This window comes from Ochotona princeps, chromosome 4 (genome assembly GCF_030435755.1).
Source record: "Ochotona princeps isolate mOchPri1 chromosome 4, mOchPri1.hap1, whole genome shotgun sequence".
Classification (NCBI taxonomy): Eukaryota; Metazoa; Chordata; class Mammalia; order Lagomorpha; family Ochotonidae; genus Ochotona; species Ochotona princeps.
Genome location: NC_080835.1, coordinates 14,437,037 through 14,464,671, shown reverse-complemented (window position 1 = coordinate 14,464,671; position 27,635 = coordinate 14,437,037). Strand labels below are relative to the sequence as shown.

Here is a 27,635-nt window from a genome sequence, read left to right as displayed (position 1 = left end):
GTGTGGGGTCCCAAGGCTTTGGGCCATCTTCAACTGCCTTGCCAGGCCACATGCAGGGAGCTGGCTGGGAAGCAGGGCTGACAAGACATGAACTGGCGCCCATTATGGAATTCTGGTGCACACAAGGCAAGGATTTTAGCCACTAGGCTACTGCACCGGTCCTAAAGATTCTTTTTAAAAGAATTTTTTTTCACTTCATTTGAGAGATGGAGAGAATGATATGGAATGAGAGATGGATTGGGATCAGAGAGTGAGGGAGAGAGAGATTGAAAATGGAAGAGAAAACTCAACCATTTGCTTACTTCCTAAATGCCTACAAGAGTTGGGAAATTAGATCCTGGAAGCTGGCTTCAGGGCTGAAGCCTGGTGCCTGGAACTGCATCAGGTCGTCCACATGGGTGGCAGGAACCAACTGCTTGGGTCATCACTGGTACTGCCATGTCTGTACCCCAGGGAGGCTGGAGTCAGGGGTCAGAGCTGGGCACTCCTTAACTGCTAAGCCAAAGATCTGCTCCCAATTACTATGGATTCCTTTTTTTTTTTTTTTAACTTGATTTGAAAGGCAGAGAGACAGAGCAACACAAATAGAAGTCAGGCAGTCATTTGCTGCTTCACTCCCCAGATACCTGCAGCAGCCAGGGCTGGGCCAGCCAGACACCGAAGCCCAGAACTCAGTCTGGGTCTCCCATGTGTAGTGGCAACCCAAGAATCCTTAGGGACCTGCTGCCTCCCAGGGCACACATCACCTTCAAGTTAGATCAGAAGTAGGGGAGCAGATTTGAACAGGGTATCCCAGCGTGAGGTGCTGGTATCCCAAACAGCACCTTAGCTGCTGTACGAAACGCCCACCCCTAAGAATTCCTGACAAGCACATCACTCATTCATTCTGAACACCTATTATGTGCCAGACAGTGTGGGTCAGGACAGGAAACACAAATGAAGGCGGCAGAGCCCTTTGGCACCAAGCTCACACTCCATGCAGCTCAACTGAATGCTGGCCAGACAGGCACAGCTGCCCTAGGCGGGGATTAAGCCCAGCCACTGGCTCCTTGGCATGCAGGGAACTCTGATTTCTTTGAGAGTGGGAGATTCTTCTCATCCATTCCTTTTTGGCTATTCCAGTTCAAAGAGCTAGGAGTCTACCAGGGATTCTGTAAAAATGTATTGAATATATAAAAAAAGTAAATAGATTTCATAAAGAATCTGTAGGCCAAAGGTCAGCAGTGTTATTTTATCCTCCCTGCAACAGGTGGACTCCCAGAAAGCCTCTCTCTCCATACTGTCCCCTCCCCTCAACAGGGGCTAGGATGAAGGCCTCAGATTACCAACCCTCGTCCACAGCACGTCTTCTGTTTGAGCGTCACATTCTATCTTTTCCTTTCATGGAGTTGGGCTGGCTACAGCTGAGGGCCCTGCTCTGGGGACGGCCTCCAGACAGAACTAAGTGCCAGGCACAGAACTCAAATCTCATGGGGAGAGCAGATTTTTTTTTTCCCAGACCATTCTTGAGTGCAATCCTTCATTCTCCTTAGCTCCCCTGGGTCCCTCCAAGCATAGCAAGGAGCTTGACAGCCAGACCCAGAGGAGAAAACTTTTCAGATCTCATTCTCCAGTCCCTGGTTTCACACGGTGCAGCCTTTGAGGCTGCTCAAGAGGAGTCCCTCCGGTCCCCTTCGGAGATAACAGGAAACTTCGCAACTGATGTGAAACACTCCATGTGCTTGTGTCCCAGAACGTGTTGCAAAGCTTGTGGGCGCTCAGATAGACAGTAGAAACTCGACTTCATCTTCTGCTCATTCCCAATTGCCTGCAGCAGCTGGGGCTGAGTGAGGTTGCATGTAGGAGCCTAGAACTTGATCCCATGTGGGCAGAGTGCGGTTGTGTTGTCACCTGCCATGTCTCACAGGAATCAGGAGATGGGAGCAGAACCAGGACTCGAACGCAGGACTTGAACGCAGATGCTCTTATATGGGAAGTGGGTGGTCCCAAGAACGGCACTGAATGCCCCTTAGCTTCAATACTTCCTAACCTGAATGGATCTGTTCAGCTGCTTCTGAGTCGGTTCCGTGCTCCATGTGCATCAGAGGGTGGCGCAGCGGTCTTACAGGAGGGTTAAGCAAAGCATTCTGGGAGAGTGAAAAGGACGACATAATGAATGGGCCATGCTACTTGGCCTGGCTTAGGGAACCTCAGGAGGGGTCATGTAGCACAACGGGTTAAGCCTCTGCTGGGGACTCCCATGTCCCATGTGGGAGTGCAGGTTCGAGTGTGGGCTGCTCCGTTGTTTCGAATCAGCTTTCTGCTACTGCGCGTGGGAAGGCAGTGGAGGATGATGGCCCAAGTTCTTGGTTCCCGGCCACCCATGTGGGAAACCCAGATGGAGCTCTGGGCTCCGGGTCTCGGCCTGGCACAGCCCTGGGTGCTGCAGGCATTTGGGGAGTGAATCAGCAGATGGCACATTTTGCTCTGTCTTTCCCTTTCTCCCTCAGTGTTTCAAGTAAATGAGGAAATATTTCTTTAAAATTTTCTAAGGAGATGTTTGTGAGACTTAGCAAGAAAAAACAAGAAAACAAAAAAACAAAAGCTTCAAGTGACAAAGTGCCACAGAGTGCCACAGAGAGAGGGTGGGAGGCCCACCCCCCTCCCGCTGTCCTCTCTGCCTTTACCGCTTGGCCTCTGGCAGAAGCCCTCCACAAGCCCTCCGTGCCCAGCTCAGGAGCCCTTTGACAGCCGGGGACAGCCTGAGGCACAGCAGCCAGGAGACAGAAACTGAAGGGGTTCTTGCCTGCTTGGGAGACACCCACCCACCCGGGTGCTTCTGAGTATAAATAGGGTGGCTCTGAGGGTGGAGCTGAGATCACACACACTGAATTAGCTCAACCAGCACTTTCTGAGCCCTCCCTCTGTGCTAGGGACCAGGGAGGGTGGCCTGATGGCACAGCAGGCTGCCTGCCACCTGGGATGCCTGCATTCCACGTCAGAAGGTCAGATCGGGTCCAGGTTATTCCACTTCCCATGCAGTTTTCTATTAATACACCTGGGAAGGCAGCAGCAGTTGGCTCAAGTACTTGGTTCCTTGTCACCCATGTTGGAGACCTGGCTGGGGAGGTCCATGTTAGACTCCTGATGTTGGCTAGATGTCTGTTGCACACATTCAGAAGGAAGAAAAAAAAGGAAATGCAACATTTCTATCTCTCTGTTTTTCACATAAGCAATAAAGCAGGGGCTGGCAGAGTGGTATATCAGGCTAATACTGCAAAGGTAGCACAGGCACCCATACTGGCACCAATCTGGGTCCCACTGCTCCACTTCCAACCTAGCTCTCTGCTGTTTATGGCCTGGGAAAGCAGTGGAGGATGATTCAAGTCCTTGGACCTCTGCATTCACATGGGAGGCCTTTAAGAAACTCCAGACTTTGGATTGGCCCAGCACCCACCAGCATACGCAAGATCTGGAGCTGAAAACAGGCTTAGTAGGGGAACTTTGGGGACTCCCCACTAGGCTGCAGCTCTCACAGGTGAGTGCAAGAGCTGGGGCTAGGGGAAGACCAGGCCGGGCAAGGCTGCAGCATCCATTGGCATGCATGTGGGCTGGGTCTTAGGACATTCTTGACTTGGCAGGCCCCGGTACCTGCTGGCACTCATGAGAGCCCGAACGGTGTGGGATGGGCTGGGCTAGACTGTGGCACCTGCTAGTTCACATGAGAGTCGGGGCTGGGGGTAGGCAATGTCAGCCTGGGCCGCACTCCCCGCTGGCAAACATGAGAGCCAGAGCCGGCATCAGGCCTGGCAGGGGAACTTGGGGACCCCCATGTAAGTCTGCAGCTCCTGCTGGTGAACACAAGATCCAGGGCTGGGGGTCGGCCAGGTCAGGTCAGGCTGCAGCACAGTATGGCCCATATCTGGGCACAAACTGGGGCTGGAGTGGACCTGGTGAGGGTTATTAGGGTCATCCCAACTTGGCTGGGGCATTTGCTGGTATGCATGAGGACCGGGCCTGTGGCAGGTTGGGCTAGGCTAGACCACAACACCCATCAGTTTGCATGTTAGATGGGGCTGGGGGAAGAACTGACCAAGCAGTTTCATCCACTGGTATATGCGTTGGCTGGTGCCGGTGAAACACTGAACCTGACTCTGCACTGGATGACACCCAACAGAGTCAAGTCTGAGGTCACCCCAGGTGAGGCTTCTTGGGTGGACTCCGCAACTAGATGGTTGGACTCAAACCCCAGCCACAGGAAAAATCACAAGGTATGTGACCCGAGCTTGGAGTACATGATTGGGACTGGGCCTCAGTTGCTGATGCCTGTGCAGTGGCCAGCATGCCCAGATGCACACAGGGGACATTGTGGCCAGCTCACTTACGTCAGCAGAGGACATCAACTGCCTCCTCAGAGGATGGAAAGCAGAAAAGGTTGGACAACTTTCCAGGCCAAGCTTTTTAGCATGTTCCTGGGTCTGTGGATGCACTAAGGTGGGCTTGGTCAGCTAATGGACCTTGAAAAGATTTTATCAACCCTGGTGCAACAAAGCTAACAACGTCTCAGAATTAACCTCTCAGACACCCTTTCCCACATTGGAGTCCCTAAGGCATCATCAGATGACCGTTTTGCATCCCTGGTGCTGATGTAGTTTGACAGCAAGGAGGGGCCTCTTCTCCGTCCCTCCAGCGGACACAGGAGAAAAAAACCGAAACATCTGTCCCACTCACTTCCTCCATGTCTCAACCCTCCCCAGCCTAATCTGAGGCCCACATGGATGTGCATCCCTCTCAACTATGTAAAAAATATTTAAAAGAAAATGAAAAAAATGTTTTAGGGCCCAGTGCAGTAGCCTAGTGCTCAAGTCCTCACCTTGCATGCACTGGAATCGCATATAGGCACCAGTTTGTATTCTGGCTGCTCCACTTCCCATCCAGCTCTCTGTTTGTGGCCTGGGAAAGCAGTCGAGGACGGCCCAAAGCTTTGGGATCCTGCTCCCACGTGAGAGACCTGGAAGAGGTTCCTGGTTCCCGGCTTCAGATTGGCACGCACCGGCCGTTGCAGCTCACTTGGGGAGTGAATCATCGGAAGGAAGATCTTCCTCTCTGTCTCTCCTCCTCTCTGTATAACTGACTTTGTAATAAAAAATAAATAAATCTTTTTAAAAAAAGTTGAAATAGCTTCTGTCCAGTAACTCTCCACTGACCTCTTGATGGAACTCCAGACTCACGTATCCAACCGCTTGGTCTCTGTGTGACACATCACGTGGGCATCTCAGACTCGGCACATCCAACACCAGACTCCTGACCTTGACCACCTTCCCAAGTCTTCCTCCTCTTCACCCAAACCATCACAGAATCATTCTTTTTCTCATGTCCCATATTGTTAGGAGCCACAGACTTATGGGCCTTAGACTTGGCCTACCTGACAGCCTGTTGCATTGCAAAAGCCTGCAGGCAGGGCTACAGCAAGCAGGATATTAAGCCAAAACATCCTCTGTAGAGCAAGCAGAATAGAACCTCCACCCTTGTTCCTGTTCAAATAATTAGTTCCTCCCCTGTTTCAATATAGCTGATTAGTTCCTTCCCTGCTTCAGTGAAGATAATTACTCCCAGGAAACCCCTCCCTTTCTCCCCCTCCCCTAGAGAAGAAGGTATATATATGAGGAGTGAAAATAAAGAGAGAGGCACTTTTTCCACCAAGTACGAGTGTCTATGTGTTTCTTGGGCCAGCAGCCCGGGGCTACCAGCCCGGCATTCCCAGTCCACCCTCAGGGTTTGAGGGTTGTGTCCTGCAGGTTGGGACACCATATCCATTGCATAAACACATTTTAATGCTTGTACCTTCAAAGTATACTTGGCATTCAACCATCCGAACCCATCTGTGCCCTAGTCACTACTATGACCCTGGTTAAGCCACTTGCCGAGATTAGCAGCGATTCATAACTGGTGAACTATCAAAACCACTTGAGCAAGAATCTTGGAGCATGCCCCACATCAGGGACCTGGGGTGGGTGGGAAACTGGGTGGGGCTTCTCCCTCAATATCCCCCTTTATCTCAGATACATGAAGGAAACAATATGGAAATGATAAGTCTTACCCACTTTCCTATAGCCCTTGTACCTTTTTACCCTAATTAATTATGTAAAGATTGTAAAAAATATAATAAAAAATGAAAAAAAATTTTTAAAAAAGCCACTTGCTATTCACCTGTTTATGGCAACAGCCTCTTAATGAACAAAAAGGAGAATTAAGGGAAAGGAAAGGCCTCCACAGGGAGGCTGGGTAGCAGGCTGCTGCCATTTCAACGGTGTTCTGCTTTAAAAAACACACATGCATTTCCAGTTGACTTTAGTAGGGTTTTATTTTTTTAATTAAAAGTTTTTCTTTGAAAGGTACAGTAACAGCAAAAGAAAAATCTTAACCCTGCAGTATCCAGTCCTAGGCCAGGAGACAGGAACTCCATCCGGGTCTCCCATGTGGGTGGCAGGTTCCCAGATACTTCAGCCATCATTGGCTCCCTCCCAGGCACACGCAGGCATGTAGCTGAGTTCAAAGTGGAGTAGACAAGGCTCGAACCATGCATTCTGATATGAAATGTGGGTGGCATTCCAAGCAGTAGCTTAACCTGCTATGCCATGATCGCTGCCCCAGTAGGGATATTCCTGTTGCAACTAAAACCCATGTCAGATCATGCTGCTGCTGCACTCAGAACTCCCCATCTCCCTCAGTGATGGGCTTGACAGTTGCCACCAGCTCCTGCACAAACTGCCCAACTCCCTCCCCGACTCTCTCTTGAACCTAGAACAGGTGGGCCAAGAATATGCTCAATACTCAATTCATCAATTCATAATTACTAGGGGGATGGCGTTTATAACTGCACCATGAGCTGAAGAGTAGGAATTATTCAGGTTTTTTGGACTTGATGTCTAAAACCTAAACCAACAAAACAGGAATAAATGAATTGATTAAAAACAAGTAATCGGGGCCCACAAATACATAAGGTTGAGCTGCTTCCCACCTCACCAGCATCTCATGTAGCCACCAGCTCCTGTTCTGGCGGCTCCTGTCCCACCCAGCTCTCTGCTCATGGCCTGGGAAGAGCAGCAGAAGATGGCCCAAGTGCTTGGAGACTGGAAGGCCTGCACGACTCTCCTGGCTCCTGGCTTCGACCCGCCCAAGCCCTGGGCGTTGCAGCCATCTGAGTAATCAACCAGCAGCTGTAACCCTGACTTTGACAATAAATAAGTAAATCTTTAAATATATAGATAGGTATTTTAAAAACAAACAGAACCTTTCACTGGGTTTTCTGTGATATGATGTTTCTTACCTGGATTCAATGTCAGACAAAGAGATGTCACTCCAATTTCCTTCTAAATCCATATCTTGTTCAAGTTGGTTGAATTTCTTGTGGATTTCCTGTTGTAAGAGCTCCTTAAGTTCTGCTAGACACTGAGTGAACTGTGGAGGTGGAAAAAAATACATTTTAAAAAACATATTTACAAAAGAAAATATGTATTTCATTTATTTGAAAGCCAGAGTGTCGGAGAGGGAGAGTGAAAAAGTTATTGTAGGCTCTGCGCCCGACAGCACCACCGTCTCCTTTCTCTTGCAGCCCTCGCTGTGATGGACAGTACCCGCAAGTCTCCCACAGAGACTGAATTATGAAGGCTTATCACTTCCTGACAGCGTGCAGGCTGGACGCATCCTGATTTTTGGTGACTATAAAACTTCAGAAAAATATTAAAAGGCAAATTGAGATGACCTGAAATTCCACTGGGTTGACTTGGAACCCATGTGAAACTCATCACAGAATTATCACTATTCTGTTTTGGTTTTTTGAGTATATTTTTTCTTTTTTTTTTTTTTAAAAGATTTATTCATTTTATTACAGCCAGATATACACAGAGGAGGAGAGACAGAGAGGAAGATCTTCCGTCCAATGATTCACTCCCCAAGTGAGCTGCAACGGGCCAATGCACGCCAATCCGAAGCCGGGAACCAGGAACCTCTTCCAGGTCTCCCACACGGGTGCAGTGTCCCAATGCATTGGGCCGTCCTCAACTGCTTTCCCAGGCCACAAGCAGGGAGCTGGATGGGAAGTGGAGCTGCCAGGATTAGAACTGGCGCCCATATGGGATCCCGGGGCTTTCAAGGTGAGGATTTTAGCCGCTAGGCCATGGCGCCGGGCCCAAGTATATTTTTTCAAAGATGGAGAGGGGGGTGGTACAGAGAGGGGTCTTCCATGCACTGGTTCACTCCCCAGATAGCTGCAGATGCTGGTGCTGGGCCAGGCTGAGCCAGGAGGCTGCAGCTCCATCTGGGCTTCCTACTTGCGTGGTCAGGACCCAAGCCTGCCTCTAACGGCGTGCACTGGCAGGGAGCTGGAATCCAGAGTGGAGCCCTGATGGAAAGCCTGGCAGTACACTATGGCACACAGATGCTCCAGGTAGCCCTTAACCACTGCGTCACACGCCCCGTGTCCACCATGTTTCTTACAAACCTTGGCTTGGTCAGGATCACAGAAATCCAGAAGAGTGTCACAGACATGATACCCTAAGGACTTCAGATCCTCGGTGGTGAAATGAATGTCTCTTTTACTGCCTGAGGGAGAGAAAAATCCATGAGCATTCCATATCAAATCTTAATGAATGAACAGAAACCGAATCTGCTAGTATCTTTGCAGAAGTACTACCCCTTGATACAGAATAGCATGTTTCTAGTCAGAGTCGCTCACATGTTAGCTCCTTCAGAAGAATCTTTGACAATGAAAAAAATTATAATTATGATGGTTTTAGTTATTCATGTTTCACTTTATGCAGGTCCCTGGCATTACTGTCTCATTACTGTCTATTTATCATGCAAGTATTATTACAGCATTATTACAATTACAGAAAAATGAGGTTCAAAGATTTACCTGGAATTATGGGGTTTTTTAAGATTTATTTATTTTTGCTGGAAAGACAGATTTCCAGAGAGAGGAGGGGAGAGAAAGAGAGAGAGAGAGAGAAACAGAGAGAGAAAGAGAGGAAAGATGTTCCATCTGCTGGTTCACTCCCCGATTGCCTGCAACAGTTGGAACTAAGCCAATCCAGAGACAGGAGCCTCTTCCAGGTCTCCCACGCAAGTGTAGGGCCCAAGGCATTGGGTCACCCTGCACTGCTTTCTTAGGCCGTAGGCAAGGAGCTGGATGGGAAGTGGAATAGCCAGGAAATGAACTGGTGCCCATATGGGGATGCCAGCACTTGAAGGGGGAGGATTGGCCAATTGAGCCGATGCTCTGGGGCCAGAATTACCTGTCTTGTAAAAGGGGTTTGAATCTAAACCCAAATCTGCCTATCCCAGGTCCTGAGGAATCACCATGCTGTACCATTCCATCCAGTATTTCATTTCATATTCATATTTTGGGGTACTGAGATCTGGGCTGAAGCCAGACTCGCAAGTCCTCTCGGCCAGTCAGGCTTCGCTTGGCCTTCCCTTGCCAGGCTGGCTCGTGAGCTGACCGGTAGCACTTACCCAGGGTGGATCCGCCAAAGGTTGACTCCATGGTATAGCTGTTTAGGATTCCCATCCGCCACATCACAACTCGTCCCGTTCCTTCTTTGCACTTTTGGACCTTAAAATTACAACTATGAAAAGAGAACTAAAGAGAAATCCAGAATCGCTGTTAATTACAACCCAGCACAAAGGAGATGTCTAAGAGTCACTAGTCTGAGGCAAGAACGTTCCCATGTCTACACATTATTTTTCAAACTTTGTTCCATAAATGTAAGGCTTTTTAAAACTTATTTATTTAATGTCATTTATTTCAAAGGTAGAGAGACAGATCTTCCATTTGCTGCTTAATTCCCAGATGCTTACGTTAGCCAAAGCTGGGCCAGTGGAAGCCAGAACTTCATTTGAGTCTCCCAGGAAGAGAGCGGGGGCCTATATAATTGAGCCATCGTCTTCTGTCTTCCAGGGTACACATTACCAGGTGGCTGGATTGGAAGTAGAGCAGCTGGGACTTGAACCAGCTGATCTGACGTGGGATGCAAGCACCCTTCGTGGTGTCAAATGCCCACCCCTTACAAAATGTCTTAATAGGTGTTACAGGAGGTGGAGAAGGCGGGTAGAGTGACGCGATGCTGTGAGTTGGGAGGTGAAAGGTTAACGGCAAAATTCAGCTTGTCCCCTGCCAGACCTCCCAGAGCACTTCCTGTGCAGTGGTGGACAGGAACGCCCACAGGAGAGTGCTCATCTTTGCACTTTTTCAATCTCATCTGCCCATGAGCCTTCCTTTGTCTTTCTTTTCCAGGGAGCATTCTGCAGGGCCAGAGTTTCTAGAATGCCTGTGTGGGAAGGTGGCCTTCCAGTGGCATTCAAGGCCCTATGCAGACTTACCTTCTGTTTCTGCCACTCCTCAAGTTGAACCTTTGAATCTATTTAAGCTTATTCTCAGTACAAGAACTACATGTTCCTTACCCTGTAGTCTGTGCCAGGAACGCTCTCCTTCCCTTATGCTAATCTTACCACTTGGAGTTCAATATCCTCCATGGTCTTTTATGGCCACCCCAGCACTTTGTCCTACAAGGTTTCACAGTATGTGATAATTAAAAACTGAAGTTGTGGGGGACGGCGTAAAAGCATAGCACGTTAATCTGTTCACAGTGCTGGCATCCTATATGGGTGCCAGTTTGTGACCCAGATGCTTCATTTCTCATCCAGTTCTGGGCTTGAGACTGAGGAAAGCAGCAGAGGACAGCTCAAGTCCATGGGCACCTGCACCCACATGGGAAGTGCAGAAGCCCCTGGCTCCTGGCTACAGATCAGCTCAGCTCTGGCTGTTGTGGGCACTTGGGGAGTGAGCCAGTAGATTTAAGATCTTTCTCTGTCTCTCTCCCTCTGTGTAAATCTGCCTTTCCAATAAAAATAAATAAATCTTAAAAAAAAAAAAACATGTAAATTGTACTGTGACTCCAGCCCCACTAGCGGCGCCCAACCCTGGGCATTCCTGCCTGGAGGAGTGCAGGATCCGGGGCACAGTGCTCCGATCACCCCGGGGAGTGTGCCTTTCCTGTAACTGTTCTTCATCCTGCGTTCTGGATGTGATGCCTTTCTGAAGAGAGAGGGAGAGCAAGCGGTGGGGGGGACAATACAACCTTTTCTTTCTTCCCCCTTTTCTTTTTTTTTCTAAAGGTTTATTTAGTTGAAAGGCAGAGTTAGAGAGAGAGGAGGAAGAATAAAGAGAGAGTGTTCCAGGCCCGGTGGCGTGGCCTAGCGGCTAAAGTCCTTGCCTTGAACGCATCAGGATCCCATATGGGCGCCAGTTCTAATCCCGGCAGCTCCACTTCCCATCCAGCTCCCTGCTTGTGGCCTGGGAAAGCAGTCGAGGACAGCCCAAAGCTTTGGGACCCATGTGGGAGACCTGGAGGAGGTTCCTGGTTCCTGACTCCGAATCGGCGCAGCACCGGCTGTTGCACTCACTTGGGGAGTGAATCATCGGACGGAAGATCTTCCTCTCTGTCTCTCCTCCTCTCTGTACATCTACTTTGTAATAAAATAAATAAATCTTAACAAAAAAAAAAAAAAAAAGAGAGAGAGAGAGAGTTCCAAAAGACTGTCTGGCCACAGAGCGGGCCAGGCCAAAGCCGGGTGCTCAGAATTCTGTTGAGGTCTCCATTGTGGACGCATGGGCGCAGGTACAGGGCCGTCAACCACTGCTTTTCCAGGCACGTGAACAGTGAGCGGAATGAGAAGCAGAGCACCTGGGTCTTGGAACTGGTGCCCATGGGGGATGCTGGCATTGCAAGTGGCAGTCTAATCTGCAGTGCCATGCCAGCCCTTTTCTTCTTTTCACAAGATAAGAGCAGTTGACACATGGTTTGAAGAGGAGTTGGCTCATACAGATGCTTAGGCCCCTAAAGTCTGCTGACAATCAGTGGATCACATGAATGCTCTCACGGGGCAGGTTGCACCCCTGTTGGGATGCCCACAGCCCAGGAGACCTGGTGACCCTGTGCTTCAGATCCCACCTCCTGCTCCTGTACCCGGGGGGCAGGAGGCAACAGCCCAAGAGCTCGGGTTCAGCGGGGGGAGACCTGGGTCATTCTGGCCTGGACCCGCGGTGGCTGCGGTGGTGTCAACTAGCAGATAGAAAATCTTTCTAGGTTTGCCTTTCAAGTTAGCACATGTTTAAAACAACAGTTAGTGGTTGGCCAGCGAAGAGCGCACAGTTGGTCTCACTGTGGCCTGGCAGGAGGTCTTTAGGTCACTGGAGGCTTGTTCTTTGTGGGTGGTTCGCACAAGAAAGTTGATGCTATAAACCAAGCAAGCTTCATGGTTCAGCCTGTGATGGCCCCGCCACCATCCTTTGGCCACATCAAGTGCCTGAATCAGTGGGCTGCACAATCCTAGACTACAAAGCTTCAAAACTTAGAGCCAAAAATAATCTTTCCATCATAAACAGGACTTTATCCATTAGGCCACCACACTGGGCCCAAGAAGGATAAATTCTATCCACTGATTTTGGGAAAGACCAAAGCCAGGACCCTGAATCTCAATCCTGGGCTACCACATGGGTGGCAGGAGGGCAAGTACTTGAACCGTCACCTGTTGCTATGCAGCTGCCATGGTTCAAAGTGGAGTAGCTGAGACTCGAACCAGCACTCCAATCGGGGATATGAGTGTGCCAAGCACCACAACACCAACCTTATTTTCTCCTTTCCAGCTAATAGCCCCATTTAGGGGACCTATTTATGATGCAAAAAACAGCTTCTAAACCAATGCAGATGACCCGTATGTGCTCAGCCAACTATTAAACATGTGGTTTTCATTATCTTTTTACTATTTTGCATTTATTTGTGTCTTGTACTAATTTTTAAGGTTTATTTACTTTTATTTGGTAGGTCAGATATACAGAGAGAAGGAGAGACAGAAAGATCTCCTGTCCACTGATTCACTCCCCAAGTGGCTGCAATGCCAAGAGCTGCGCTGATCTGAAATCAGGAGCCAGGAGCTTCTGCAGGGTCTCCCACGTGGGTGCAGGGTCCCAAGGCTTTGGGCCGTCCTCAACTGCTCTCTCAGACCACAAGCAGGGAGCTGAATGGGTAGTGGAGCTGCCGGGATTAGAACCAGTGCCCATATGGGATCCCCGACACGTGCTCGGCGAGGACTTTAGTCACTCGGCTGCTGCGCTGGGCCTGTGATCGTGTATTAAGCAAGCTTTTCTGCAAACTGACAGGAATTAGCATTGTGGTTGCCCTTTAACCCTTCTATTGCCTGCACAGGATTGAGGGTGACAGGTAGCTTTGCTTACTAACAACTTCAGTTCATGTTCAGGGAAAGCAGCCAGAGCAGGTTTCTAAACATATTTATTGAGTTATAATACACATACCGTAAAATTCACTCATCTGGGGCTGGCATGTGGCTCAGCAGGTTATGCTACCACCTGAAACACTGGCATCCCATCTGGGGATCAGGTTGAATCTTAGATGTTCCATTTATGATCCAGTCATCTGCTCATGTGCCTGGAAGATTTACACAAGATCTCCCAAGGAGGGTCTGGCACGGTAGCCTAGTGGCTAAAGTCCTCGCCTTGCATGCGCCGGGATCCCATGTGGGTGCCAGTTCTAATCCCAGTGGCCCTGCTTCTCATCCAGCTCCCTGTTTGTGGCCTGGGAAAGCAGTCGAGGATGGCCCAAAGCCTTGGCACCCTGCATCCATGTGGGAGACCCAGAAGAGGCTCCTGGCTCCTGGCTTCTGATCGGCACAGCTCTGGTTGTATGTTGTGGCCGCTTGGCGTGTGAGTCATCAGACGGAAGATCTTCCTTTCTGTCTCTCCTCCTCTCTGTATATCTGACTTTCCAATACAAATAAATAAATGTTAAAAAAAAAAAAAGATGTCCCAAGGACTTGGGCCCCTGCATCGTGTGGCAGTCTTGGATGGAGCCCCAGTATCCTGGCTTCATCCTACCCAGCCCTGCAGCCTTTTGGGGACTAAATCATCAGACACAAGACTATCTTTCTCTATCTCCTTCTTTCCCCCTTGCAAATAAATAACACTCCCCCTTTTTAAAATACACTCATGTAAAGTGCAGGATTCAGTGGTTTCACTGTATTCACAGAGTTGTTGCTCACTAATCACAATCTATGTTTAGAACCTTTTCATCACCTTGAACAGAAACCCAGCAGTCCTCAGCGGCGGGGCGCAGCCTTCAGCCCCGCCCTCGGCCCCGCCCTCACCCTCAGCCCCGCCCCGGCCCCGCCCCCGCCCTCAGCCCCACCGCAGCCCTGGGCGTTCACTGTTCACTGTTTCCACAGATGTGTCTTTTCGGAACATGAGTGCCACGACACAGAATGCGGCTTCCTGCGTCGGGCTTCTCTCGCTCAGCACAGTTAGTTCGAGGTTCACCCTGAAGGTTAACCTATTTACCGGTGAGTAACATGACACTGTGTGAATAAATCCCATTTTAGTTATCTGCGCATGGGTCGATGGAACACAAAAATTCTTAAAGCCGTATCTTTGTAAATTCTTGGAAGTCTAGGTTGCTAGAACGTAACAAAGACGTTAAAGAAGCACAGAAGGACAAAGCGTCCCATACAGAAACAGTGATTCCGTAGCCCCTCAGCCAATGGCTGACGGTACCCTCAGGGGCTTACCTTATCGGGCACGTTTTTGCTTAACATCAAAGGAAAGACACGCTCATGAAGCCAGTACTTGCGGTTGTTGTTATTACAGCCATACAGGAAGATGTTATTCTTACGGCTGTGGCCGTGGAAATCACAGTATAAGAGCACTTCTCTCTCTTCAAGAAGTCTGGAAAGGAGACCGAGAACTCAGGAGACATCCAAATGATGCGGATCGAGGACCATCTAGGGTCTCCCCTAAGCGTGGCTACCGACAGCCTTCGTCCCCCTCCTACCAGATCAATCCAGTAGCCTTCCACAGATGCTGGTCCCATCCTCAAAACACGTGTCGCAGCAGCACCCCTCATCTCTGTCTCTGCCAGTCAGAGGGACTTGCGATGGAAAGTTGAAAGACATCTTCCATCCACTTATTCATTCCCCAAGTGCCTCACAATAGCCAGAGCTGGGACTAAAGCTCCGCGTGGATCTCCTGTATCAGTGGGAGTGGCCCAAACACCTGAGCCATCACCTGCCACCTCCCTGGGATGCCTCACCAGACACCGGGATCCGACATGAAGCAGCAAAGACTTGCACTGGGACTCCAGTAGGGGACACAGCTGTCTCCAGTAGCAGCTTGACCCACTGCTCCACAACACTCATTCCCCAAATGGAAAAGTTTTGACATGACAAGAGGTGGTGCGTAGGCCTGGGGTAGGCTGACAAGGACGTGGAGAAAAGCCCACGTAGGTGGTCGGCTTGCGACCAGGGTGACAGTGGCAGAGAGAGAGCTGCAGGAAGAGGAAGAAAGAACCGAGAAAGCCGTGGTTGCTGACTTTGCAGGTTCCACGCGGGCCACCAGGACACACACCCCAACAAGCCGAACATGTTCTCTCCTCACGGAGATGCTGATGGTAGGGCAGGGGGGACAACAGCGACAATGCGCACATTGGTGATGGGTGGGACAGGCCAGACGGATGATCTCACTGTTCACTGGAGCCACTCAAGGCGGATACTGTCACCCTCATTCTACAAGTGAAGAGGCCAGAGCTGCAGTGGCCAAGGCTAAATTGCAGACCCAGCCACAGTGGTAACACCAGGTCTCAAGTCAGTAAAAACAGGTCTGGGTCCAGCATGGTAGCCTAGTGGCTAAATCCTCACCTTGTGTGTGCCAGAATCCCAAATGGCGCCAGTTCTAATCCCAGCAGCCCTGCTTCCCATCCAGCTCCCTGCTTGTGGCCTGGGAAAGCAGTCGAGGACGGCCCAAAGTGTTGGGTCCTGGCACCTGTGTGGGAGACCCAGAAGCTCCTGGCTCCTGGCTTTGGATCAATTCAGCTCCAGCCATTGCGGCCACTTGGGGGAGTGAACCAGCAGACAGAAGATCTTTCTGTCTGTCTCTCCTTCTATGTGTAAATCAGACTATGCGATAAAAAAAAATGAATGAATGAATGAAAAGAAAAAGCAAGCCCGACTCCTGCCCACATGTTGATAGTCATGCTGCCTAATGCCCACACTCCCCCATCCATTCACACAGTGTTCATTTGCTATGGAATGAAGGCGCCTTCAAGGTGGGCTCACTTACATGACAATCACCCAGTGCGTTTACCAATGACCTGTTACTCAGTCACAAAGAACCGCCTCTTGTTTCACTTACACGTGGCTTGAGCTGACATGTTGCACACCCAGTTTCACCTCAAAGACATGATTTGCCAGTATAAACATGAAGTGGCTGGTGCTGTGGTGTAGTGGGTAAAGCTGTTGCTTATGGCATCAGCACTCCATAACTGTGCCATTTTGACACCCAGCTGCTCCACTTCTGATCTAGCTTCCTACTGATGGGCCTGGGAAAGCAGTGCAGAACGGCCCAAGTCTTTGGGCCCCTGTAGCCACATGGGAGACTTTGGACTGGCTCAGCTCTAGCCACTGAGGCCGTCTGGGGAGTGAACCAGCGAATAAAGACCACTCACTCACTCACTCTCTGCAAGTCTGCCTTTCAAAAATAAACCGGGGCTGGTGCAGCACCTCAACGGGCTACTATTGTATGTTACAGTGCCAGCATCTCACAAGGACGCCAGTTCTAGTCCCAGCTGCTCCACTTCCTGTCGAGGTCCCTGTTTACAGCCTGGTAAAAACACAGGAGGATGGCTCAGGTCCTTGAGCCCCTGCACCCATGTGGTAGATCCAGAACAGGTTCCTGGCTCCTGGCTTCAGATCAGTTCAGCTCTAGCTATTGTGGCCATTTGTGGAGTGAACCAATGCATGGAAAAGCCTCTTTGTCTCTCCTTTCTGTGAATCTGCCTTTCAAATCATAAAATAATAATAATAATTAAGTAAACAAACACATCTTTAACAAAAGGCATAACCTCCTGGGCTACAAGCAGAATCAGGAAAGTGGTGTGTGAAGCCCCGCCCAATGCCCGTCCCAGCAGGAGGGACTTGACGCCACACCCTTCTGGGCTCTTTGCCAAACATCAAGTGTGACACCCCACCCCAGAGGACACCCAGCACTCCCAGGAAGGGCAACTGAGAAAACCTCTCACCTCTTGATCATGTTCCTGGTGTGCCAAACGCAAGGGAAAGAGTCCTTCAGGATGGTTTTATAGCGCCTGTTCAGATCCCTTCCGGCCAGCGAGCACCGGTAGTTCCCCACAATCACGCCGTCTGGGTTTAACATGGGTACCACCTTGAAGACAAAGATGTCCCTGAGGAGCTGGGCGTCGGGGGCGTTGCTCAGGATAAAATCCAGGAAGCCGTTCATGATCCAGGAGCCGTTGGTCTCCCCGGGGTGGACTCGGGCGCTCAGGACCACGGCCTTCTTGGCGGCCGCCTCTTGCGGGGACCGGGATGGGTTGGTGATGGTGAGCAGGTACACGGTGTTCCCGGCCAGGCTCCGGCACAGAGTCCGCAGCTTGCAGAACTGGGACTGGGTGGGGTTCTTGGCCACCGACAGGAGGTAGCACTGCAAATCGGTATATGTGTAGGGGTAGAAATGGGCAAAAAAGCAAGTGTCCTGGTCATGTGGAAACCGAACGGTCCACGTGAGGCAGTAAAAGGGCTGCTGCCCATCGTCCGCCGAGTTCTTGTAATACTTGATTTCGTCGCCTTCTCGCCTCCAGCCGATGTTGTAGGTGCTGGCATCCAGCTGCGAGTACATGAGTGGCTTCATCCCTGCGGTGTAAAGGCTCTTGGGTTTCAGCAAGTTAACGATGGTGAAGCGATACGTGGTGTCTTTTCTGGTGTTCTGGACACGAAAATAAAACCACTGCGTGTGTTTGTTGGTGTAGAGGTCGGTTCGCAAGGTGAGTTCATACTCATAGGTGCCTCTACAATGAACACAGAAGGGTGTCTCTACAACTTTACAGACATCTCAAAAAACAAATCTGGCGTAACACTCTTCTCCTGGTAAAAACAGGTGCCATTACAATAGAAAAGTGCACCGAACATTTATTTTCTAATGCACCGTGATCTACAAATTACATATCACCTTTGAGGACACCAGGGCAAGGAGAGTTTGCTTAGGGTGAGGGAGGGGCAGTCTCCAAGCTCCCTGCTGCGTGGCACGTGGGAAGTCTCGCACTGGACATCCTCCCAGAGCAGCAGTTTCTGCCCATTGACTCGCACCCAGCAGCAGCCAGCGCCCTCTGGTGGGCAGCGCCCATCCATCTCAGGGGTCATTGCTGGGGAGACGTTCTCAGCATTGTTTAGCTCTCTGCTCATTTTTTGAAATTATTTGAAAATGGAATGTATACCCCTTGTTTAAAACAAGCAACACTAAGCTGCAGAGGAGGAAATACAAGTGGCTAAAAATTATATGAAAGGATAGTCACCCACGTGCACAATTAAAGAAATGAAAACCCCAGTGAGAGGTCATTTTTCCCTCTCTGATGAGCCCCCCAGCACTGGGAACTGGGCAGGGCCTGGTGCTGCAGCCTAGGGGGTAAAGTCGTTTCCTCACACGCACTGGGATTCCATCTAGGTTGATCTGCCACCTGCGATGCTGGCATCCACTTTTGATCCAGCTCCTAATATGCCTGGCAAAGCGGCAACAGGTGGTCTTGCCCACCCCCAAGCCCTCACCCCAATCCATGCAGGAGACCTGGATGGAGTTCTAGGCTCTCGGCTGTTTTGGCCATTTGGAAAGTAAACCCAACAGTGGAAGATCTCTCTATCTCTCTGCCTTTCAAATAAATAACTATCTTTTGAAAAGTTTATGTTCTAAAGAATCTTGACATTCATTTTTTTTTCATAGAATGAAATTTTCACGAACAGCTTGAAGGCACCAGATGCACAGGGATCTCAAAGCAACTTTTTGCACCAAGATCTTTTCATTCCATTTTCCACAAACCTTTTTTTTGAAAAGTTAAAAATTCCTTAATTTTTTAATTCCTGGTACCACTACCACAATTTACAGGGCAATATACCGGATGTAATGAAAAAAAAAAAAAAAGACAAAGCTACAACAGATAAAAGACCTCAGGAATGCACATCTAACTGACACTACACTGCGTTAATCAACAGCTGCACTGTTTGCAAACCGTGGCTGTGACAGTCCCGCACAGGAAGGGTTTCCTGTCTAAGCTGCAGTAACCTTTCTGACTATGGATCATCGCTCCTCCTGTGGCAGATTTTTACAGTTTCTCTAATGCCTTTGGGACGACTCTCAAAGTAACCTATAGCTTTCCTGGCAACGCCTCGCTCTCTCTCCTGCTAAGAACTGTAGCCCTTTTCTGCTGCTTTTCGAACCTTCTGCTACCATATCCACTTCCACCGCCAGATCCATAACCACCGCCATAGGGACTGCCGGAGCTTCTCTCACCAAAACTGCCCCCTTTCATGGGCCCATAATTTAACTACTGTTGTCCACTGTAATTTCTGAAATCATTGTCATTACCACCATCACCATACTTAGCTTCAAAATTCCCTCCTTCTTTGTAACCGTCATATTCTCCTCCTCCACGACATCCAACACCTTGGTTGGTTTCCATATCCTGGTCCACCACCACCATCACCTCCTCTTCCACCAAAGTTACCTCCACTACCTCCAAAGTTTCCTCCGTGACCCATAAAGTTGCCGGATCTACCTCCACAGCCTCTCGGTGATCCAGCAGCAGACTGCATCTCTTGTTTAGAAAGGGCTTTTTTCACTTCACAACTGTGCCCACTAATAGTGTGGTATTTCTGAACAGCAATTTTGTCAACTGCATCATGATCATCAAAAGTTACAAAAGCAAATCTTTTTTTTTTTTTTTTTTTTGCCACTCTGCCTGTCTTCCTTAACTCCTATGGTTTCAATCTTGCCATACTTCTCAAAGTAGTCTCTCAAATTATAGTCCTCTATATCTTCTTTAATACTATGAACATGGCCTGACACCGTGGCCTAGTGGCTAAAGTCCTTGCCTTGAATGTTCTGGGATCCCATATGGGCGCCGGTTCTAATCCCAGCAGCTCCACTTCCCATCCAGCTCCCTGCTTGTGGCCTGGGAAAGCAGTCGAGGTCGGTCCAAAGCTTTGGGACCCTGCACCCGTGTGGGAGACCTGGAGGAAGCTCCTGGCTCCTGGCTTTGGATAGGCGTAGCACTGGCCATTGCCGCCACTTCAGGAATGCATCATCAGATGGAAGATTTTCCTCTCTGTCTCTCCTTCTCTCTGCATTTCTGACTTTGTAATAAAAATAAAATAAATCTTTAAAAATAAATAAATAAATAAAACTAATACTACAAACAAAAGTTTTCTTCACTCTTTAAATGGGCACCAAGCTTTACCAAACCCTCTCTAGAAACAGCTCTCTTTGGTTCCACGACACGCCCATCAACCTTGTGTGGTTGAGCTGTACCCACCTCGTCAATACAAGAGTAAGTCACAAAACCAAAGTCCCTGGAACGTTCTATTTGGGGTCTCTCATTACCACACAATCTGTCCATGTGCCCCATTTCTCAAAATGTTCTCTTTCATCTGTGGTTTCAAAGCTCAGACCAGCAATAAACAGTTTCCTCAACTGCTCTGGTTCCTCGGATCATGATCCTCCCATTTGAGACTGGACTCGCCTCTTCCAACTCGAGTTCAATATATCACAAACTTTTTTCTTAATGATTTATTTATTTTACTTTAAAGTCAAGTTACAGAGAGAAAGAAAAAAAGATCTTCTATCTGCTGGTTGACTCCACAGATGGCTGCGACAGCCAAAGTTGAGGTGGCCCTAAGCTGTTAGCCAGGAGCTTCCTCAGTGTCTCCCACTTGGGTGCAGGGCTCTCAGGACGTGGACTATCCTCTGTATCCCTCCCAGGCCATTAGCAGAGAGTCGGGTTAAAAGCTGAGCACTCAGAACCTGGCACGCTGGCTCAGTAGCTAAATTCTAACCTTGTAAGTGCCGGTTCATGTCCTGGCTACTCCACTTTGAGCTCCCTGCTTGTGGCCTGGGAAAGACGTCGAGCATGGCCCAAGGCCTTGGGACTCTGCAGCAGTGTGGGAAACCCAGAAGAAGCTCCTGGCTCCTGGCTTCAGATCGGCTCAGCTCCAGCCATTGCGGCCAGTTGGGGAGTGAATCCCATGTGGGTGCAGGAGTCCCAGTCCCTGGTTCGTCTTCCACTGCCTGCCCAGGCATGGCAGCAGGGAGCTGCATCAGCAGCAGGGTTCGCCAGGCCTTGAATGAGGTCTCTGATATGGGATTCAGGTGTTGCAGGAGGCAGCTTAGTCTACTGTACCACAGTGTTGCTCCTCCTACCCCCTCCACCATGCCTCCATTTTACAAGCACTCCTCTATCGTAATATTGTTCCTGAAGACACCTGCCTGCCGCTCAGGACCCCCACGTGCCCCGTAACTCACACTCTGACAGCCTTCTGCAGGTTTCCACTCTCAAACCTTGATTCAAACAGCAGAGTGCAGTCTTCGGGGCCTTGCAGGGTGACCGCAAGTTCCTTGATGGCTCCCCGTTTGCCTCCCACTCGGGAGCTGGTGAAATAGGATGCTTCTGAGGGCAGTGCAGAGAGGAGAGACATGTTCAGCCAGGCTGCGCTCTAAACTATTCCCGGCAAGTACCGACAGCTGTCTTTGGGTACACAGCACGATTCTAGGCGGGAACAAGGACTATTTAGACTTACCATGTTCAAGAGTGGATGTGAAGTTCTTTAAAGTGCTTTAGAGGACAGAGCATAATGTCTCAGTGGCTAAATCCTTCGAATGCACCGGGATCCCATATGGGCGCCAGTTCACGTCCCGGCTACTACTCTACTTCTCATCCAGCTCCCTGCTTGTGGCCTGGGAAAAGCAGTAGAGGATGACCCAAAGCTTTAGGACCCTGCAACCAGAGACCTGGAAGAAGCTCCTGGCTCCTGGCTCCTGGCTTTAGATCAGCTCATCTCCGGTCATTGTGACCTCTTGGGGAGTGAACCAGTGGATGGAAGATCTTGCTCGCTCTCGCTCAGTGAATCAGATTTGCCTTTCTAATAAAAATAAATATTTCTTTTAAAAAGTTACACAAAAAAGCAATAGAGAGAAGAAGAGACAGATCTGTCACCCACTATTTTGCTTCCCCAATGGCCTCGGTACCCAGGCCTGGGTCAGACCAAAGCCAAAGCCAGGGATTCCACCTTGGTCTCTTACATCAGTGCTGGGCCCCAATCTTGGGTCATGTTTAGCTGCCTTCCCTGGCACATTAAGCAGGAAGCTGGGTCAAAAGTGAAAGCAATCAGAACTCAGAGCAGCACTCTGATGTGGGATGCCCATCACTGACCCACACTGCTGATACCTGGCCCGTAACACTGCTGTGTCCACAAAGATGTTGGTTTCATTTTTGTTGATTTGCTCTTTATCTGATGAAAAACGTCTAGATCCTTGTCAGTGATGTTGTAATTCAAGCAACTCTTTAATAATCACTGGCTTCATAAAACCTTAAATTTCTTATAGAGATCAAACTTTGATGTAGCAATTCATTTTCACTCTATTTTCATTATATATCTGCTAATTGGTAAGAGATCACTATCAAAATTGTTCCCCAAGAAGCATGGTAGGTTCTATCATCAAGCGAACAGTTACATTTGTGAATGAGGCCTGCTTTTTTTTTTAAAGATTTATTTTTATTACAAAGTCAGATATATAGAGAGGAGGAGAGAGAGGAAGAGCTTCCATCTGATGATTCACTCCCCAAGTGACTGCAATGGCCGGTGCTGAGCTGACCTGAAGCCAGGAACCTCTTCCAGGTCTCCCACATGGCTGCAGGGTCCCAAGGCCTTGGGCTGTCCTAAATTGTTTTCCCAGGCCACAGGCAGGGAGCTGGATGGGAAGTGCAGCTGCCGGGATAAGAACCGACGCCCATATGGGATCCCGGCGTGTTCAAGGCGAGGACTTTAGCCACTAGGCCATGGTGCCGGGCCCAGCCTGTTTTTTTGTTTGTTTGTTTATTTAATTATATTTATTTTCATTCTGTTTGAAAGGCAGACAGACACACTCCATCTGGAGTTCACTTCCTAAGTGCCCATGCCAGCCAGCAGCCAGGGCTCAGCCCAGGTCCTCCACTTGGTGACAGAGATGTGCTTGAGCTGCCATGTGTGACTCCTAGGTTGTGCAGGACACAAAGCTGGACTTGCACAAGACACTTGAGGCACGAGGTGCACATCTCACATGGTGACTTAACTGCCGTGTCAAACACCCATCCCTTGGTGCCAATGCGGGAACTTCATGATTTTCCTGAGTGTCTTAGGTAACATGTAAGGCAATCCAATGTAGAGTCCACGGTTATAGTTCACAAAAAAACCAAACACCCACCACAACTTTCCTTTGTGCCTCAATATTCTCGGAGAGTGCAGCTACCTGGGCATTGCTCAAGTGACAGGCTTCTCCTGGGAGCCTCATCCTCGCAGTGTTTGTCTGCATTTTTTTTAAGATTTATTTATTTACTTATTTTGCAAAGTCAGAAATACAGAGAGAAGGAGAGACAGAGAGGAAGATCTTCCGTCCGATGATTCACTCCCCAGGTGACCGCAACAACCAGAGCTGAACTGATCCGAAGCCAGAAACCAGGAGCCAGAAGCTTCTTCCGGGTCTCCCATGTGGGTGCAGGGTCCCAAGGCTTTGGGCCATCCTTGACTGCTTTCCCAGGACACAAGCAGGGAGTTGGATGGGAAGTGGAGCTGCCGGGATTAGAACCGGTACCCCTATGGAATTTCGGTGTGTTCAAGGTGAGGACTTTAGCTGCAAGGTCACCACACCGGGCCCGTTTTTGTGTCTTTTAACGGATGAATCCCAGGGACAAGAAGACAGGCAGCTGTCACTGAGCCATGTTACTGGGACAACTGGGCAATTTAAAAAAGAGCTACATCGAGAGATAATTCAAGTCTGTTTACTAAGCCCAGTCTTTTTTCTGAAGTTTTCCAAACTTGCTCCTCGGACTTGTATAGGGTGAGTTCAGGTCAACGGTGAATTGCTTCACCTTGGTTATTTGCCTGCACACAGATTTCATCACATGAACTTGAGCACAGGCTGTGATCCATGCTGCTGCACACAGTGCGTGTGCAGTTTCTCTCTGCCCGGGGCCCTCCTTCTGCCGGAGCTGCAGGAATGTGGAAGCCCCGTGGTCCCCACATCCTCTGCCTGTTTCTCCAGGCGCCCCTCCTGCTTTCACTGACCACATTGAACTAAACTTGGGACACAGGCCCCCTTCCATAAAACAGATTTTTAGAAACAATTTATCAATTTGAAGGGCAGAGTTATAACAGAGAGAGACATCTTTCGTCAGCTGGTTTATTCCCCAGACGGCCATAATGGCTGGGGCTGGGACAGGCTGAAGCCAGAAGCTGGGCACCAGTGGTTGGTCAGTCCTCAACTGCATTTCCAGGCTCATTAGCAGCGAGCCAGGTTGGAAGTGGAGCGTGGGGACTTGAACCAGAGTCCATGTGGGATGCCAGCATCGCAGGTGGTGTCTTAACTCACTATAGCACAGCACTGACCCCACGGATTGATCTTCAAATTATGAGAATTGTTTCCTTGCTATTTCTTCTATACAGCATTTTACTAGCTAGACATCAACCTGGCATCTGTGTGTGATAACAAGGGGTGTCCTCACAGGCTGCTCCCTTCCCTCTCCGTGCGTCACCATACCAACTTACCACCCCGCCTTTCTAAAAGCACCCTTGGGGGCGCAGCGCCGTGGCCTAGCGGCTAAAGTCCTTGCCTTGAACACGCCATGATCCCGTATGAGAAGCCCCACTTCCCATCCAGCTCCCTGCCTGTGGCCTGGGAAAGCAGTTGAGGATGGCCCAAAGCCTTGGGACCCTGCACCCGTGTGGGAGACCTGGAGGAAGCTCCTGGCTCCTGGCTTTGGATCGGTGCAGCACTGGTCACTGCGGTCACTTGGGGAGTGAATCATCGGACGGAAGCTCTTCCTCTGTGTCTCTTCCTCCTCTCTGTATATCTGACTTTGCAATAAAAATAAAATAAATCTTAAAAAAAAAGCTTCCTTGGGGAGATTCAGATTACATCCTCTGGCTCACTCCTGTTTCTCTGTTTCCAGTCTAAAAGGTTAGTGACCAACTCTCCTCTTCCCCAGCGCTTACCATCCTTTTATTATAGCTAGTGAGCAGTTAGGGGGAAACAAATGCCACCTTTTAGTTCTAAATTGTGTGTCCTTCATCAACAGTGATGTTAGGCATCTTTTCATGTGTTTTAAAGCCATTGGAGGTTTTCATGAGCAAATTATCTATTCAAATCTCTCATACTTAGTTGTATTTTTGAATTGGGTTGTTGGTATTCTTTTTAAAGATATTTTTAAAAGATGTATTTAATTTATTTGAAAGGTAGAGTTATACACAGACAGAGAGAGAGAGAGGTTGGCTGTGTATTATTTCATACCCAAATGCTTGCAACAACAGGGGCTGGACCAGGCCAAAACCCACAGCCAGGAGTCCACTTTGGGTCTCCCCCATGGATGACAGAGACCCAGCTGCTTGAGGAAGCCCCTGCTGCCCCCCAGGGTGGGCATCCACAGGAAGCAGGAACCAGCAGCGGAGTCAGGATGAGAACCCCCACACTCACTGGTGGGATGTGGCCCTGTCCAGCAGGGTCATAACCGTGGTGCCAGACACTCACCCCTACGCTATGGATTCTTAACATCACTTCTCTTAGTAGGAAACACACTTGTCGTTGCTATTGGTTATTCAAGCTTTGGGATAATAACCATACCTGAGTCTAGCTGATAGACAACTGTGCCTCTCTCCTCTCCTACAATTTCTGGTACTTCTTCATTTCCTGTAGATTGATAGAAATATTCTGGGTAAGGCGGAACCCACTCTGAAAGGAGACAATTTAAAAAGCACAAAATAAGCAAGAAGGGCATTCTCAGAACTTACATATATTACATTAGAATAATTACTCAAGGGCTTGGCACCATGGCTCAACTGGCCAATCCTCCACCTGTAAACGCTGGGACCCCATACAAGTGACCAGCTGTGTCTTAGATACTCCCTCTCCAATCCAGCTCTCTGCCTTATATTCTGGGAAAACAGCACACGATAACTCAACTCACTGAGTCCCACGTGGGCGACCCAGAGGAAGCTCCCGGCCCCTGGCTTAGGATTGGCTCAGCTCCAGTCACTGTGGCCACTTGGGGAGTGAACCAGAGGATGGAAGATCTTCCTCTCTGTCTCTCCTTTGCTCTGGAAATGTGCCTTTCCAAAAAACTAAATCTTTAAAAAAACCCAATTAATCATGCTTCTTCCTTGAAAGACCATAATGAGATTTTTGGGAAGCAATTCTGACAAAAGTAATAAGGTACTTGGTTAATGTTTCCTGGAAATTTTTTGAACATTGCATTAAAAAAAAGATTTATTTTACTTGAAAGTCAGTTACAGAGAGGAGAGACAGAAAGCAAAGTCTTGCATCTGCTTGTTCACTCCCCAGTGGTTGCTATGGCCAGAGCTGGGCCGGTCTGAAGCCAGGAGCTTCTTCTGGGTCTTCTGTAGGGGTGCAGGGTCCCAAGGACTTGAACCTTCCTCTGCTGCTGTCCTAGGTTGTTAGCAGAGGTTTGGAACAGAAGTGGAACAGCTGGAAGTGGAACCAGTACACATATGGGCTGCCAGCACCACAGGGGAGGCTCAGTGTGCTACACCACAGCGCTGGTCCTGAACAGTACATTTTTAAAGATCTTTTAGAAAGATGATGAGCTGGGCCCGGCGGCATGGTCTAGCAGCTAAAGTCCTCACCTTGAAAGCGCCGGGATCCCATATGGGCGCCAGTTCTAATCCCGGCAGATCCACTTCCCGTCCAGCTCCCTGCTTGTGGCCTGGGAAAGCAGTTGAGGACGGCCCAAAGCTTTGGGATCCTGCACCTGCATGGGAAACCTGGAAGAGGTTCCTAGTTGCCGGCATCGGATCGGCGCGCACCGGCCTGTTGCGGCTCACTTGGGGAGTGAATCATCGGACAGAAGATCTTCCTCTCTGTCTCTCCTCTCTGTATATCTGGCTTTCCAATAATAATAAAAATCTTAAAAAAAAAAAAAAAGAAAGATGATGAGCTACCATTGCAGTAACTTTGTTATTAAATTTCAACTTTTCATCTCTCCCTTCCTTTTAGAAATGAGCCCCAAATCTTCACAGGAGTTCTGCCTTGTTCTGATACACACTGGGTTCTCCTGTTTTGTAAGAGGAACAGTAAAATCCTAACATCAGGCAAGATCAAACGGAGCTTTTATCTAAAAATTGTACAGGGTAAGGACAGATGATCCTAGTCACGGTACCTGCCCCAACCCCAGCATCCCTGGAGCAGTGCTGTTCCCCGCTGTGCACAGTGAGCCTCTGCCTGGCTTTCAGCCTCATCTCTCGCCTTTCATGCTCAGTGTCCTCTGGCCACCTGCAAAGAACACACTGGGCTTTTTCTGGATGTTGAACTACAACAGCTTGCCCTTCCTTCCTTCTTTTCTCCTGTCCTTCTTCTTTTCCCTTCCCTTTTCTTCCCCTCCCTTCCCCCCTTCCCTTCCCTTCCTTCTCTCTTAAAGATTTATTTCATTTTTATTGGAAAGGCAGATTTGCAGAGAGAAGGCTATACAGAGAGAAAGATCTTCCAT

At 49.2% G+C, this 27,635-nt stretch overlaps 1 protein-coding gene and 1 pseudogene across 1 annotated transcript in view; both read right to left on the bottom strand.

Annotated features, from left to right (window-relative positions):
* Positions 1-27,635, bottom strand: part of AGBL2 (AGBL carboxypeptidase 2) — a 43,480-nt gene that overhangs the window by 5,563 nt on the left and 10,282 nt on the right. Inside the window, exons 6-12 of the mRNA XM_058662274.1 lie at positions 25,757-25,864; positions 21,407-21,551; positions 17,124-17,906; positions 14,620-14,776; positions 9,496-9,622; positions 8,483-8,583; positions 7,310-7,440 (exon numbers count right to left, since the gene is read on the bottom strand). Coding sequence (XP_058518257.1) covers positions 7,310-7,440; positions 8,483-8,583; positions 9,496-9,622; positions 14,620-14,776; positions 17,124-17,906; positions 21,407-21,551; positions 25,757-25,864 — 1,552 coding nt within the window. The remainder of the gene's footprint in view (positions 1-7,309; positions 7,441-8,482; positions 8,584-9,495; positions 9,623-14,619; positions 14,777-17,123; positions 17,907-21,406; positions 21,552-25,756; positions 25,865-27,635) is intronic.
* LOC105941832 (heterogeneous nuclear ribonucleoprotein A3-like) lies at positions 19,207-21,316 on the bottom strand (annotated as a pseudogene).